This window comes from Galeopterus variegatus, unplaced genomic scaffold (assembly GCF_000696425.1).
Source record: "Galeopterus variegatus unplaced genomic scaffold, G_variegatus-3.0.2 Scaffold714, whole genome shotgun sequence".
NCBI lineage: Eukaryota > Metazoa > Chordata > Mammalia > Dermoptera > Cynocephalidae > Galeopterus > Galeopterus variegatus.
Window position 1 is genome coordinate 536247 of NW_007726825.1, and position 14709 is coordinate 550955.

The following is a 14709-nucleotide window of genomic DNA, read 5'->3' on the forward strand; positions in this document are numbered from 1 at the left end:
GGGCCAAGGCGGATTTCCGGTACAGCAGGCGCCTGAGTGGGTCCCTAGCGCGGGGACGCCTCCTGCCCGGCCCTCGGGGGGGCCATCGGCCCGGACCGTGCCCCGGACGCCGTCGTCCCCCGCGGCCCCAGGCCGCCTACGTCCCGGGGTCTGGATCCAGCCCCGCCCTGCCACCGGACCGCTCCTGCTCCGTTCCCTCGGTCTCAGCACACCTGGCTGTCGTGGCGTCATTGAAGCAAAAACAAGGGTGTCGTTTTAACTCCTTCCTTATTTCCCCCCCGTGTGAAATCATCCTGTGGGTCTGGTGGTTCCACCTCCAAAGCACGTCCGGAACCGGCCCCAGTCACCGGCATCAGCGTCCTTACCAAGCAGGACCCTCGCGTGGGGCTCTCCTTCCGTTCCTTCCACCCAGGAGCCCCACCGAGCTTGTCTTCAACCCTCCAGGGGCTCCTGCTGTGTTAGAGTAAAGCCCAGCTCTTTGTCCTCATCCCCTAGGACACCCCTCAGAAAGCTCCGGTCTCCAAGCTTGTCTTCCTCCGTGTTTCTTTCTTAGAAGCTTCGTGTTAAGTGTGCTGGTCCCTGTGCCCAAAGCGCTCCTCCCCAGGTCACCCATCAGCTGCCTGCCTTCCTCCGTCCCTCCTTCCCTTCCTCAGCCCCGCCTCCCCACCCCCACCCCCCAAGCCAGCCTCAACCACACTCCTGGGCAGCCCCACTGCATGCGACACTCTGCCCTCCTGGGTCTGCTCCTCAGCACTTTGCTTCCTCCTGACAAACCTACACTGCCCTGTGTGTTCCCCGCTGTTGAGGCCTGGCACTTAGGGATGTCAGGGGTTACCTTTGAGGTGGCACTGGCTCTGCTTTCCAGGTCTCGGTGCCGTGGCCGCCAGAGCCTGCAGTATGTTCCATGGGATCCCAGCCACTCCAGGCATGGGAGGTGAGCATGGCCTGAGCCCAGCTAGGGGGCCTGAAGGGCCCAGGCTTTCAGCCCCTGCTGCAGTGGCTGGTGGGAGGGGGAGTGTCTGTGAGTCCCCCGCCCCCGCTCCACTCTCAGATCCTCTGGAGGCAGCCAGGGACTGGAGCAGTTTATCATGAGAGCGCTGAGGGCCCAGAGACCTCCAAGCAGGGCCGGTTTGGCCTTGTTGGGCACAGAGATAACAAGCTTTAGTGTGGCCAGATCTTGGGGGTCCTTGGCATCCCTGGGTCACCAAGCTCTCAGGAAAGGTGACAAAGTATGCAGCAGTCCTTGTTTGTGCCACGTCACTGTAAGCAAAGTGGGGTCTCCCTGACAAACAGGTGAGGTAGCTAAGGAGCAGTGATGGAGCAGGAGGTGCCAGGCTGGGTGTTCGGCCTCCATCCCCTCAGAGGCAGTCCTCCAGCTCCTTCTGGGCTCTCTGGGACACAGCACAGGGAGGGAACTGATGGGGCCTGGGACTCGGTCTGGCCCCAGGTTGTCCTTGTGACCAGCCTGCCAGTTCTTTGCTTGCTCTGTTGCAGCCCCCGGGAACAAGCCAGAGCTGTACGAGGTGAGTGGCAGGTGCCCATCTGGCCACCCATAGGACCCTAGCCCGGGACCTGTGGCCACCCTGGGGAGCCGCTGACACGCTGCCCACTCTCTCTGACAGGAAGTGAAGTTGTACAAGAATGCCCGGGAGCGGGAGAAGTGAGTTTAAGCACCCATGCTGCCCCCAACACACACACCTGTGCCCATCAGCCCCCCAGGCCCACCCCACACCGAGGGGCGGGGAGGACATGGGTCAGGCTGGGGAAACAGTTCAGTGTCTGCCCCAGATGGGGTGGGAGGGGTGGGCTAGTACAGAGCTGCCTGGGGGCTGTGGCCTGACAGACAGGTTATTCTCAGATATGACAACATGGCAGAGCTGTTTGCGGTGGTGAAGACAATGCAGGCCTTGGAGAAAGCCTACATCAAGGACTGTGTCACCCCTAACGAGTGAGAGGCAGCCTGCTGTCCCCTGAAGCCTGTTTCTGCTCTCTAGGGCTTGGATACTCAGTAGGCAGCCCGAGCAGGGGTCTGGGCCTGAGCTGGGGGGTCCTTTGGGCTGCAAGGGAGCCCATGTCTATGGGCCCAGCCAGCACTGCCAGGGTGCTCCTGGGTGCTAGCAGGACATCCTGGAGGGATGGTGAGGTATCCAGTGGTGGAGGACAGGCATACAGATGGGCTTCTGGGTGTGGTCCCGGCCCTGCCCTCAAGGTACGATGGCCTTGTTGATGAAAGGGGCTCAAAAGACAAGCGGGAGACTTGGGCACATCCGGTCTGAGGTGGTGCTGGCCAGGCCTGGCACCCAGGATGCATGCAGGGCTTTGTCCAGTGAGGCCACAAACCCCTGGTGGGTTGCCCCACAGGAACATGAGCTGTCAACACGTCTCTGGTGCAGAGCGTGGCAGCAGGGGGTGGCTGGACCCCTTCCCCAGGCCAGTCTGCAGAGTCTGGGCCTTATCCCCTGTGGCAGCCATACTTTGGCTCCTCTTCCTTGCTCCTGTCCAGAGCGCTTTTCTTGTCCAGACCCAATGGAAGCATCAGCCCTCCATGGCCTGTCTCTGACCTGTCACCCTGCTCTCCATGAGGGCTGTTCTCTGGCAGCTGAGAGAGAGCAGGATGAGCCGAGCGGGCTGGTCCATGCTTAGGTAGCAGCTGGCCCTGTCCCTAGGTATACTGCCGCATGCTCCCGGCTCCTGGTCCAGTACAAAGCTGCCTTCCGGCAGGTTCAGGGCTCAGAAATCAACTCCATTGATGACTTCTGCCGCAAGTTCCGTGTGAGTGAGCCAGTCCCTTTGCCCCATGGGAGGAGTGCTGTTTGGCACAAACATGGGGTGCCATTGGGATGGGGCCCTGGCCTGCATGGGGCCTGCTGCGTGGCGATGCCCAGTGCCCACCTCAGCACCCCCTACCCCAGCTGGACTGCCCACTGGCCATGGAGAGGATCAAGGAGGACCGGCCCATCACCATCAAGGACGACAAGGGCAACCTCAACCGCTGCATCGCAGACGTTGTCTCGGTGCGCCCTGCCTCCCAGAGGGCCCTGCAGGGACATGGGGTCAAGACCACCCCACATCTGGTCACACCCGTGTGCAGAGTCCTGGGCTTCCAGAGCTGAGCAGCAGTCTGGCTTGTTGGGTAGAGGGCGCCACTGTAGCTGGGAATGAGAGAGTGGGTAGTGTCCTGGGAGCCTGTGAGGTGAAATGCACAGGGTCCAGTCTGGCAGGATCCTGGTTTCTGGAGGACTGCAGGGGGTTAGCCCCACTCCCATGTGGCTTTCAGCGATCAAGACCCACACACACCCGCAGCCCCAGCAGGCCCACCCTGCCAGGGCCAAGAGTGCAGCGGCCCCCATGCAGGAACAGCAAAGGGAACAGGTGGCCAGACCAGTGAGGCTCCTGAGGGGTGGGTGGCAGGGCTCAGCCCTGGGCCTGTGAGCTGCAGGGGGTGGTCTGCAATGCTTATGTGCTCACTCGCCCACAGCTCTTCATTACAGTCATGGACAAACTGCGCCTGGAGATCCGTGCAATGGACGAGGTGCAGGATGGGAGTCCGGAGGGGCAGGGGGAGGGGAGGAGGATGGGGCTGGGGACAGGATTGGGCGGGGACAACACTGCATGTCTGTGCAGATCCAGCCTGACCTGCGGGAGCTGATGGAGACCATGCGCCGCATGAGCCACCTGCCCCCCGACTTTGAGGGCCGCCAGACAGTCAGCCATTGGTGAGTGTTCGTCGTGGCCACGTGGAGCTGCCTGTGGCGCCCTCATGGCCCCACCAGCTCCCACACCCCTGCGGCGCTGTGCTCCCTCAGGCTGCAGACGCTGAGCGGCATGTCCGCATCCGATGAGCTGGATGATTCTCAGGTGCGCCAGATGCTCTTCGACCTGGAGTCGGCCTACAATGCCTTCAACCGCTTCCTGCACGCCTGATGGTTTCCAGTTTCCCATTGTCCCCTGTGCACCCTGGACACCTGTGCATATCCTGCCATTCACAGCAGTTCTGTGCATCTGTCCATGGTGTCAGGACTTCAGGGCCCCCTCCCCACAATAAAGATGCTATCTGACCGTCTTGCTGTGGACGGATCCCCCAGGCCTGCCCTGTGTGTTCTATTTATGCTTCTGACCTTCTGGAAGGGTCCTGCCCTCCTAGGAGGCAAGTCATGAGCATGGAGCCCCTGCGTCCCGCTGCCCCCCCAAACCAGCTAGGCAGCCTGGTTCTGTCACTGTTGCTGTGCCCCTCCCATAGCCTGTTCTTGCAGCGCCTCCCTGGTGGGTGCTACCTGAGCAAGTAGTGGGGAGCCCTAGCACCTAGGCCTGGGGAACAGAGCCTCCATCTGGGCCAGGTGTAGCTTGAATCTGGCCCCAGAGGAGGCTACCTGCCACACCTCTCCCCAGCTCCTCCTCTGTGAGCTCTAGGTAGCTTGGGGGCTCCATTCAATGTAGCTCAGATCCTGGCGAGGCCACCCAGTTCCTTGCAGACTGCTGTACCACCCATCACCCGCCCTCACTGGCTGGACGCAGTGGCTGCCCTGCCTGCACCTGTCCTCTCCAGAGGACACCACGTGCTAGCCCAAGACAGAGAACTCGTGGGGTGGGGCTGGAAGCACCTGGCAAAGCCCTGAGTCCCCTGCCCGAGGCAAGCCACGCCTGGTGGACACCACAGGAGCACCCAGACAGTCTTGTGTGGAGCCCTGTGGGGAAGCAGTGGTGTGCAGGCAGTGTGTCCAGGGCTGGCACGAGTGTCTGCTGTGCGCCTGCTTGTGTCCTGGGATGGCTGCTAGCCACATGCCAAATCTCTGGATTCCCAGTGGAGCGTTGCTTCACTTTTTTTAGCAACTGTGGCGTGAGGATAGGGGGCGTGCCACAGTTTAATCGTAGCGTTCTCTCTAGTACCTGGGAAACGGGTGCTTCTCCACCTCTCTGGTGTCTCCAGCCAACAGAACAAGGCACGTAGCATCTCAGTGAAAACCGAGTCAGAGGCTGCTACAGGAGGTGCCCATGGTTGGTCCGGGATGTCCTCTTGGGTGAGCCAACATCGAGCCGGAGGACGCAGGAAGGGAGGCAGGGCCATGAGCGTGTCTGCTGCCTGCGGGCGCTCCGCGTGTACAGACTGGGGCGGGGTCAACAGAAGCTGTCCAACGGGCAACCGGATGTCGGAGGGAGGTGTCCAGGGCACAATCTGTGGTCACGGGTGCGAGGAATCCTACCAAGAGGCCTGCTGGTGCTGTGCTGGGAGGCAGGAAGAGGACCAGCAAAGAAGCCCAAGGGGGCGGGGGGAACCCTGGGTGGCAAGGGAGACACGGCAGAGCACTGCTGGCTCTTGGCGATGTGGAAGAGACCACCCATCCCAGCAGCTCCACATCGTGCTGCCAAGGAGAGCCAGAGGGTCAGATGGCCGGGGATGGTGGTTTTGACCTACTTTATTTATTATTGTGATACATTAAAGTTGCCATTTTATTCACTTTAAAGTATACACTTCAGCAGTGTTAAGTGCATCTGGGTTGTCTTGCAACCGCTGTCACCGTCCACCGGCAGAACTCTGCTCTACCCAAACTGAAACTCTGTCCATATGAAACACCGTCTCCCCACTCCTCCCCAGCCCCTGGTGCCCACCCCGCCACTTCCTGTTTCTATGAGTTTGACTCCTCTGGACACATTCACACACGTGGAATCACACAATGTCTGTCCTTTTCTGACCGGCTTATTTCACTGAGCATGTCCTCAAGGTTCATCCGTGTAGCATGTGTGAGAATTCCTTCCATTTTTAAGGCTGAGTAGCATTCCATTGCATGTATAGGCCACTTTTTTTTTTTTTTTTTGTCTTTTGTCTTTTTTCCGTGTCCGGCAACGGATTGCAACCCTCAGTGTCGCCCCCGTACCAGACCAGGGACTGGCAATGGGATCGCAACCCTCGGTGTTGCCCCCGCACCTTGCTCAGCCAGTGAGCGGGAGCCGGTCTGTATGTGGGATCCGAACCCTCGGGCGGGAGCGCCGCCGAACCTCCCAAGCGGCGCACTATCCAGTGTGCCACCGGGCCGGCCCCTAGGCCACTTTTGTTTATCCATTCGCCCGTCAGTAGACACTTGGATTGCTCCCCCACTTTGGCTACTGTGAATAACGCTGCCATGAATGTGGGTCTATATTTTGTTTTTAAGATGAGAACAGTTGCAGTGTGCTTGCTGGATGATGGCATGATGCAGGAAGGGCCTGGGGACACAGGAGAAGGTGATGTGCCCAGAGGACCAACCGTACTGAGGAAGCCAGCAGCAGGCAGGCTGGTGGGCAGGCAGGGAGCTGGGGACACTCTTCACTGGCTGCTCCTGAGCTAGGAAGTGGGGTCTCGGCTGGGAGAGGTGGGGACACATGAATCAGGGGAACGGGAGGCCCACGGCCAGCATTGAGGCCCACTGGGGAAGGTCTGGCCGTGTGCAGACCTTGAAGGGCTCTGGCAAGTCTGCCTCTCAGTCCTGGGAAGGCCTAGGCCAAGACCTCTGCCCAGAAGCTAACGGGCCCCTGAGCAGCAGGTGGCCAGAGGCAGCAGCTGCAGGAAGCCAACCTGGTCCTGACCTCCAGCCAGCCCAGTGGTCCTGCAGCAGTGGGGGAGGAAAAGGGCCAGTTTGGCCCACAGCATCTTCAGAGCTGTGTGTGTCCCAGGAGCCCAGAAATCATCTGCACCCCCAGGCAGGCTGTCTCCCACCCCAGCTTCCCTGAGGGCCTGCAGGTGGACGTCATACTGCAGGAGTCCAGGGCATCACGCTATCCAGGGTGTGCGTGGGTGGGGCAGGTGGAAGAACTGCCTGACCCCAAGGCCCAGGACATTCTTGGCCTGACACCCACCCTGCCCTGCCCTGCCTGTGGCAGGAGGTCGGGGACAGAGTCCTTGGACCTGGGGCTCACAGCTCCCCACCCCAACCACACCCCACAGGGCTCGGGGTTGGGCTGGCTGGATGCAGTGGGAGGGGGCAAAGGTGCTGCTGAGGCTCCCCACCCTTCCCCTCCAGAAGGCAAGGCTGCCCTGAGACCTGGGGGTGTGGGCTCACTGGGGTCCACCCTTCTCCTAGACTGCCTCCTAGGTAGAGATAAGGCTTAGGGGTTCAAAGGCTGGACAGGAAGTCAGCAGGGAAGGGCAGGTCTGGGAACCACAGCCCTCCCCCAAGCTCCCGGGACCCAGAGCTTGGGGTCCTGCCCAACCCGCTCCCTCCTCAGCCAGGTGGGCTGACGTCCAGTCTTCTGGCTCCTTTCCTGTTTGTCTATGTTGGGGCTTTGGCCATTTCCCAGGGGTTTTCCCTGGAAGGTCCGGGCAGGGGAGCATGACCCAGCAGGTGCCTGTTCAGCTCCCTCAGACTCCTCCTAACCTTCTGCAGAGACCACAGCCCAGGGCCCAGGAGGAGAGGGCCCCAGGACTCCACCTACCCTCTGGGCCACAAAGGCTTTGGGGTTGTCCAGGCTGCCTGAGCTGGGAGGCAGTTGAAAGGGTGTGGCCCTGGGGGGCTCTTGGGTGTCAGTGTCAGGACAGGCCAGGGTCAGCATGGTGGCACCATACATCTCTGCCCCAGATCCCCCAGCTTGGGGGCAGCCCCCAGAAAGAGGGTCACAGCGGGGGATACCCTAGGCCCGAGGGAGGAGAGGGTGTGGCCCTGCCCCACAGCTCTTGGGGGAGGGGGGTGGCGGGCAGGGGAGTGATACCCAGACCACCCATCCAGGAGAAGGGGCCCAGCCCTGGCCCCCCGCGGGCAGTGGCTCCTCGCTGTCGCTCTTGGGGAGGACGTGCCACTGGAATGGTTAACTCAGGGTGCCTCCAGCAGCCAATCACAGAGCCCTGCAGGAAATACCTGGGAAAGGTCCTTGCGCTGGGGCCGGGCACGTCCGAGTCCAGCCCCAGGCAGCCCGCAGCTGGCCCAGACGCACACGGCCTCCCCACAGCATCTTGCACTCTGGGGCCCAAGTATGGCGGTCCTGGCCTGGCTCCAGCCGGGGCTGCTGCTGGCCCTGCTGGTGGTGACAGCGAAGGTGGCCCAGGCAGCCCAGCCCGCCCGTCTGCTGAGCCTGCTCACCTCGGGCCAGGGCGCTCTAGATCGCGAGGTGCTGGGCAGCCTGTTAAATATGCTGGCGGCTCGTGTGCACTGCGCCGACGGGCCGTGTGGAAAGGTAACAGCCCCACCCGACGGATCCCCCAGCCCTGGCCCCTTTCCACCCGCTCCACCCTGCAGGTGGCAGCACAGGGCCCTGGACAAACTCCAGGAGGTGGGCCGAGGCCAGCGGTAAGCACCCGGCCCTGCCCGCAGGCCAGAGCCCTCTCTCCTCCGCTGGGGGTTCAGACAAGTCTGTTCTCCCTAGGGAGCACACATAATTCCACTTCTCCCCAGGACCCTGGGGCCACCTTCCCATCAGTCCCTGGGTCATCAAATTGGCAGTGGTGGCTCCAGGAAGAAACCACCCCAGGATGGGGGACCAATGTGGGGACTCTGTACATGCCTGTAGCCGGATGAGCCCAGCAAGGAGCTGGAGAGAGGGAAGGGGGCAGGGGTGTGGGAGAGAGCATGTGGAAGGTGTGGATGAGAGTATGGGAGGGCGTGGAGAGCAGGCCCTTCGGCAGCTCCCTTGGCCCGGGCCTGCCTCCCCTCCCTGATGGGCCCAGCCCGGCCCCTGCCCACCTGTCTCTGCCTGCAGTGCCTGTCTGTGGAGGATGCCCTGGCCCTGGGCAGGCCTGAGGAGCCAGGGCTCTCCCCCTCACCGGTCCTGGAGTCCAGGCACATTGCCCGCCTCAGCGCTGCTGCTGCCCTCTACCTCAGCAACCCGGAGGGCACATGCACAGACGTCCGGGCTGGCCGCTGGGCCTCTCGTGCTGACCACCTCCTGGCCCTGCTTGAGGGCCCCGAGGCCCTGACCGCTGGCCTGAGCCAGCTGCTCCAGAGGATCCAGGCCCAGGCTGCTGGCCGGGCCACTGCAGAGGAGGTGAGGGCCCAGGCAGGCTGGCCAGGGTCGCGTGAGGGCCCGAGGGTCAGGGGAGGGGGGCCACTTAGGGGGTTGGACTTGACTGCAGCAGGTGGAACATCCCACTGCAAAGCCTTTCAGGGCACCTGGGGATGTCTGAGCAGTACTCGGGAGGCTGGAGTCGGCTGGGGGATCACAAATGAGTGTTCACCACTGAGCAGGAGCAGGTACTGTAGAAACAGCAGGGGGGCCCTCACCAGGATATGAGGGCCGAGAAAGCTCTGAAGACACAAGGAAGAGCCCAGAGACAGGGTGGCGCCCCAGGCCAGCTGGGCCAAGGCAGGGAGGAGCTGAGGCAGAGCCCAGGTCTTAGGTGAGTGGGAAGAGGCAGTGCCCTGGAGAGGCTGGGGGGAGCAGAGCTTGGGGGTCAGCGGGAGATGCATTCAGGGGCACCAGGATCGATAGCAGAGCTGGAGGCCAGGTCACACTGAGGGCAAGGGCTGAAGCCCATCTCCTCTCCCAGGCCTGTGTAGACATCCCTCAGCTTCTGGAGGAGGTGGTGGAGGCAGGGGCCCCTGGTAGCCCCGGCCGGGTCCTGGCTGCCGTGCTGGACCACGTCAGGAGTGGGTCCTGCTTCCAGGCCCTGCCCAGCCCTCAGTACTTTGTGGACTTCGTGTTCCGGCAGCACAGTGGCGAGGCCCCCAACATCACACTGGCCGGTGAGGCTCAGGCTGGGCCACGTAGGGGGAGCGCCCTGAGTACCCAGTCTCTGTGCCTGGGAGGGGAGCAGCACTGGAGCCCACAGAGGTTGTGTGCTGATTTTGTTCTTCCCGCCAGAGCTGGAGACTTTGATGCAGCGCCTGGGGGTGGGTGGAGAGGACTCTGGTGACCACAGTGACCGCAGTCATCTGGGCAGGGATGCCAACCCCCAAGACCCTGTGACCCGTGCCTCCTCCGACAGCAACTCCAGCATGTGGGACACAGTGAGCAGCCCATGGGCTAGTTCTCAGGGAAGATGGGGTCCCACAGTTCTGCTCAGGCCCCTGATCTCTATCCTGCCACTTCCCAGGTATGCCTAAGTGCCAAGGCCGTGATGGCGGTGTATGGGATATCTGAGCAGACTGGGGTGTCCCCTGAGGACTGGGCCCAACTGAGCCCTGCCCTGCTCCAGCAGCAGCTGAGCGGGGCCTGCAGCTCCCAGTCCAGCACCTCCATCCAGGACCAGCTCAGCCAGGCAGAGAGTGAATACCCACCCCACCCCCAGTTGTGCCTGCTGGGCCATGCCCCCAGTGATGGCAGCGAGTGGGGAGGAGGGAGTGGCCACTGAAGGTGGGGGAAGGGTAGAGAGAACTGGGTAGGGGCTGGAGATCGAAAGAGGGAAAGGTGGGGGACCCTGAACGGAAGAGGAGCAGGGCTTCAAGGCAGGAGCGCCAGCGTGAGCAGAGGCCTGGCTGGCACTGACCACCTGCAGCCTGGTGAGCTCCTGCTCACTCCTGGCCCCAACCTGGGCAGTCCCCTGGGAAGCAGGGGCTGGGGCAGAGGTAGGGAGGGAAGTCCTCACTGCGGCCCCCACCCACCCGCAGAGTATCTGTATGGCTCCCTGGCCACTCTGCTCATCTGCCTCTGCGCGGTGTTTGGTCTTCTGCTGTTAACCTGCGCGGGCTGCAGTGCAGCCACCCACTACATCCTGCAGACCTTCCTGAGCATGGCCGTGGGTGCGCTCACTGGCGACGCCATCCTGCACCTGATGCCCAAGGTCTGCTGTCACTGTCAGGACCCCCCCTTCCCCACCCTTGCATTCCCAGGGTACGCCCTCCTGGACCCTTCCCCATCATCCCCAGCCCCTGTCCCCTTGTCCGGGTGGGAGGGGTCCCGAAGGCCCCCAGCCCAGCGTCCCCTGCTCTCCAGGTGCTAGGACTGCACACCCACAGTGAGGACGGTCACGACCCTCAGTCCACCTGGCGCCTCCTGGCCATACTCGGGGGCCTCTACGCCTTCTTCCTGTTAGAGAACCTCTTCAACCTCCTGCTGCCCAGGGACCCGGAGGTCAGGCTGCAGACTGGACCTGGAGGGTGGGCGGGGTTGCGAGGCGGTGGGCCCTGAACCGCCGTCCCCACAGGACCCAGAGAAGAATGGGCCATGCAGCCACAGCGGCCACAGCCATGGCGTGTCCCTGCAGCTGGCGCCCAGCGAGCTCCGGCAGCCCCGGCAGCCCCACGAGGGTTCCCGCGCAGACCTGGTGAGTCCGCCGCCGAGAGCGTCCACCCCGCGCGAGGCCCCTCCCCGGGCCCCTTCCCGCGCCGGCGCTCCCACCCCGCACCCGGAGGCCTCCAGCGCACCCGGGGACCCAGCCCCGCCGCGCCCGTCCTCCAGCTCCCAGCCCCGGGGCTCATCCGCGCTCCTCCTAGGTGGCCGAGGAGAGCCCGGAGCTGCTGAACCGCGAGCCCCGGAGGAGACTGAGCCCAGGTGAGCCTGAGGGAGGCCCCGGAAGGGCTGGGGACCCGGGGCTGGCGCGGGGCGTGGGGCCGGGCCGGGCGGACCCACGGCCGCTGCGCCCGCAGAGCTGAGGCTGCTGCCCTGCCTGATCACGCTGGGCGACGCCGTGCACAACTTCGCCGACGGGCTGGCTGTGGGCGCCGCCTTCGCGTCCTCCTGGAAGACCGGGCTGGCCACCTCGCTGGCCGTGTTCTGCCACGAGGTGCCGCACGAGCTGGGTGAGCGCGGGGCGGGGCCTGCGGGGCGGGGCCTGCGGGCGGGGCGGAGCTCCTGACTGCCCCGCCCCCCGCAGGCGACTTCGCGGCGCTGCTGCAGGCGGGGCTGTCCGTGCGCCGCGCGCTGCTGCTGAACCTGGCCTCGGCGCTCACGGCCTTCGCCGGCCTGTACGTGGCGCTCGCTGTCGAAGTCAGCGAGCAGAGCGAGACCTGGATCCTGGCGGTTGCCACCGGGCTCTTCCTCTACGTGGCGCTCTGCGACATGGTCAGGGCCGCGGCGGGGAGGGGCTGCCCTAGGGCGGGGAGCTGAGCGGGGGCGCTGAGCCGGCCGCTGACGCCGTGCCCACCCCCTCCCCAGCTCCCGGCCGTGCTGAACGTGCGGGACCGGCGGCCCTGGCTCCTCTTCCTGCTGCACAACGTGGGCCTGCTGGGCGGCTGGACCGTCCTGCTGCTGCTGTCGCTGTACGAGGACAACATCACGCTCTGATACTCCTGTCCCGGTCTCGGGCCCTTGAATCTGACTCCCGGCCCTGGCGCCTTGGACCCTCCAGACACACCTGAACCTACAGCCCACTAGCTGGAGAGCTCTCCTCCCTGTGCCCCAGCTCCAGCTTCAATAAAGACACTTTTGCCCCGCCCAGCCGTGCTCTCCTTGCTGGAAGGGAAAGGTCTCCAGCTGAGAAAGGTCAACCATCAGAGCACACCTCCTTCCCTATGGGGTGCCTGGGCCCTGACAGGAGCCAGGATGGCTGCACTCTGGGGTCTCCGGGCAGCGAGCCCCAGTCTTCTCCTCTGTGATAATGGAGACCCTGCCTGGGACATGGGGTCAGAGAAATTCTCCAGGGTGTATGGGCAGCAAGTGGGATTCTGTTCCCAATCAGTGATCAAACTTGTTTACTCACAGCAGAAAAACCCAACTAACCAACAGTGATTACACACGAGGGCTTTCTCCTATGGAAAAGAAGCCTGGTGGTCATAGAACCAGAGTGTGGCATCCCATGGTTATTGGGGCCCAGGCCCCTTCTGCCTCTGCTCCACTGTGCTCAGCAGAGGTGTCCATCCTCAGAGTCCCCTTGTAGTAGTCTCCTAGGGCTGCTATACACAGCCTCCCTCAAACTGGGTGCCTTAAAATAATGGAAATTCATTCTCCCACAGTTCCAGAGACTGGAAGTCCAAAATCAAGGTGTCGGCCATGCTCCCGCTGAAGTCTCTATAGAAGAATCTGTTGCATGAATCTTTCCTGGCCCCAGGTGTTCCTTGGTTCATGGCAGCATAACTCCGTAACACCCCTTATGGCCCAAAGTGGCCACCAGAGCTCTAGCCATCACTTGCATTCTCCGGGAAGCAGAAAGGGGGTAGGAGGAAAGAGCAAAAGGGGTGAGGGGCCTGAGGTCATCAGATCCAGCCTGCCATTCACTCATAACACAAGCCAGAGGTCAGTCTTATGTTATGCTCCACAAGTCCACCTGTGCTGGAGGGAGGCAGGCATGGCCTGCAGGGATCTGAAGCAAATTGGACAGGAAGGGCCATGTCTGAGAGCTCCTTGGCCCAACACAGGAATGGGGAAGCCATATGCCCCAGCCAACTCCATGAGGCATGGGGAAGGAAATCATATGCCACAGCCAACTCCAAGAAACACTGATTTTTCAAGAACCTTTGCCAACTGGAGAGACATCTAGGATTTACCAACTTCCTCCTAAACCCAGCCTACAAACTGAACACCCAGAGATTAGCCAGGAGTAATGGGGGGAAGGTGCGGAAAACCACCAGCTCCTGATACAATGCCTGCCCCAGAAGAACACTGATAGTGTGGCCTGGGTGGCAGTGTCCACTAAACACGGAGCTCACACTGCAGGGACTGAGGGAGAACTCAGCTGACCTTTGGGGGGCAAAGGCTTCTTAACAGAGGAGCTGAGAGCCCTGACCCTGCCGGGGCTTGTACTGGAGATCTCTTCACCTCTCCCCCCCACCCCAGCCCACGATGATCCATAGCCCTTTTCATGTGTCCTGGGCGATTGTCCAGCCCATCACGGTCCCTCCCCAGCACCTCTGAGCCCCCACCTCTGCAGATGGCCTTACTTCATCTCTCATTGGAGAAGTGTCGGCCGCCAAGCAGGTCTGCCTGTGCCTCCCCACCCCTAGCCGTGCAGCCCTCCTGCCCCTCTGCCCACCGCCTCTTTCTCCCCTTTAACAGGTGGGGCAGGATCTCAGGGGCGTCCTACCTGCTATCACCTTCCCTAGGACTCTGCTCCTTTGGCATTTCTGGCTCTGTCCACATTGATCTGCCCTGTCCCACAGATGCTCCCGTTCACGTCTGAGGGTTCCGTGGGCACTGTCCTGTGATGTAGGAGCCACGACTGTGTCCATGTGCCCTGGGCGACAGTTTTTCTTTTTTCTTTTTTTTTGTGACCGGTAAGGGGATCACAACCCTCAGCTTGGTGTCGCCTGCACCGCGCTCAGCCAGTGAGCGCACCGGCCATCCCTATATAGGATCCGAACCCGCGGCAGGAGCGCCGCTGAGCTCCCAGCGCCTCACTCTCCCGAGTGCGCCACGGGGTTGGCCCTTTGTTGTTGTTGTTGTTGTTGTTGTTGTTGTTGTTGTTGTTTTTGGGCGACAGTTTTTCTTGACTTTTAAAAGGGGTTGCTTGCCGCTTAGGGTCACACGCCTGTCTGGGCATCCAAGTGGCCCTTTGTCCACTGCTCAGTGAGCAAGTGGCAGATTGTTTTGTTTTGTTCTTTTGGCTGCTGGCCGGTACGGGGGTCTGAACCCTTGACCTCGGTGTTATAACGCCGGCTCTAACCACAAGTGGCAGGTTTGGATGTGACAGAAACACGTGTTTCCACGCCATTTTCTTGAGTGTGACTATACTTTCTTGTTTTACCTCTCATCGTTTGGTTTCTAAGTCCCAGGCTCCAAACCTCGAAGGGGCCGCCGGGACCTGGCGGGGCCGGGAGGCGGTGTCGGGGTCGTGCGTCCCCCGCCCCGCGCGCGGTTCCCCGGGAAGCTCCCTCCGACCCCCAGCCGAGCCCAGCTCTTCAGCACCTGCGGGGCGCCGCGCCCCCTTTCCTG

At 62.4% G+C, this 14709-nt stretch overlaps 2 protein-coding genes across 7 annotated transcripts; both read left to right on the forward strand.

Moving 5' to 3' along the window:
* The first annotated feature begins 72 nt into the window (after positions 1-72).
* On the forward strand, positions 73-4085 carry VPS28 (vacuolar protein sorting 28 homolog (S. cerevisiae)). Of its 6 annotated transcripts, none has more exons than XM_008571741.1 (10): positions 76-604; positions 866-934; positions 1495-1523; positions 1623-1660; positions 1859-1948; positions 2667-2772; positions 2913-3014; positions 3479-3532; positions 3625-3716; positions 3807-4085. In XM_008571741.1, the coding sequence occupies exons 2-10, from the start codon at positions 898-900 to the stop codon at positions 3922-3924; spliced, it is 666 nt and encodes a 221-aa protein (XP_008569963.1). In that variant the 5' UTR covers positions 76-604; positions 866-897; the 3' UTR covers positions 3925-4085. The 6 variants fall into 6 exon arrangements, with proteins under 6 accessions (XP_008569967.1, XP_008569963.1, XP_008569964.1 ...); XM_008571742.1 differs by having other exon boundaries at positions 76-599; positions 862-934; XM_008571743.1 differs by having other exon boundaries at positions 76-463.
* Positions 4086-7941: 3856 nt separating this feature from the next.
* SLC39A4 (solute carrier family 39 (zinc transporter), member 4) lies at positions 7942-12190 on the forward strand. Its single transcript, XM_008571746.1, has 12 exons — positions 7942-8142; positions 8665-8949; positions 9452-9647; positions 9766-9911; positions 9998-10169; positions 10512-10684; positions 10837-10974; positions 11048-11167; positions 11337-11394; positions 11490-11642; positions 11717-11904; positions 11998-12190. Exons 1-12 carry the CDS (start codon positions 7942-7944, stop codon positions 12124-12126), a joined length of 1959 nt encoding a protein of 652 aa, XP_008569968.1. The 3' UTR covers positions 12127-12190.
* The last annotated feature ends 2519 nt before the right edge of the window (positions 12191-14709 follow it).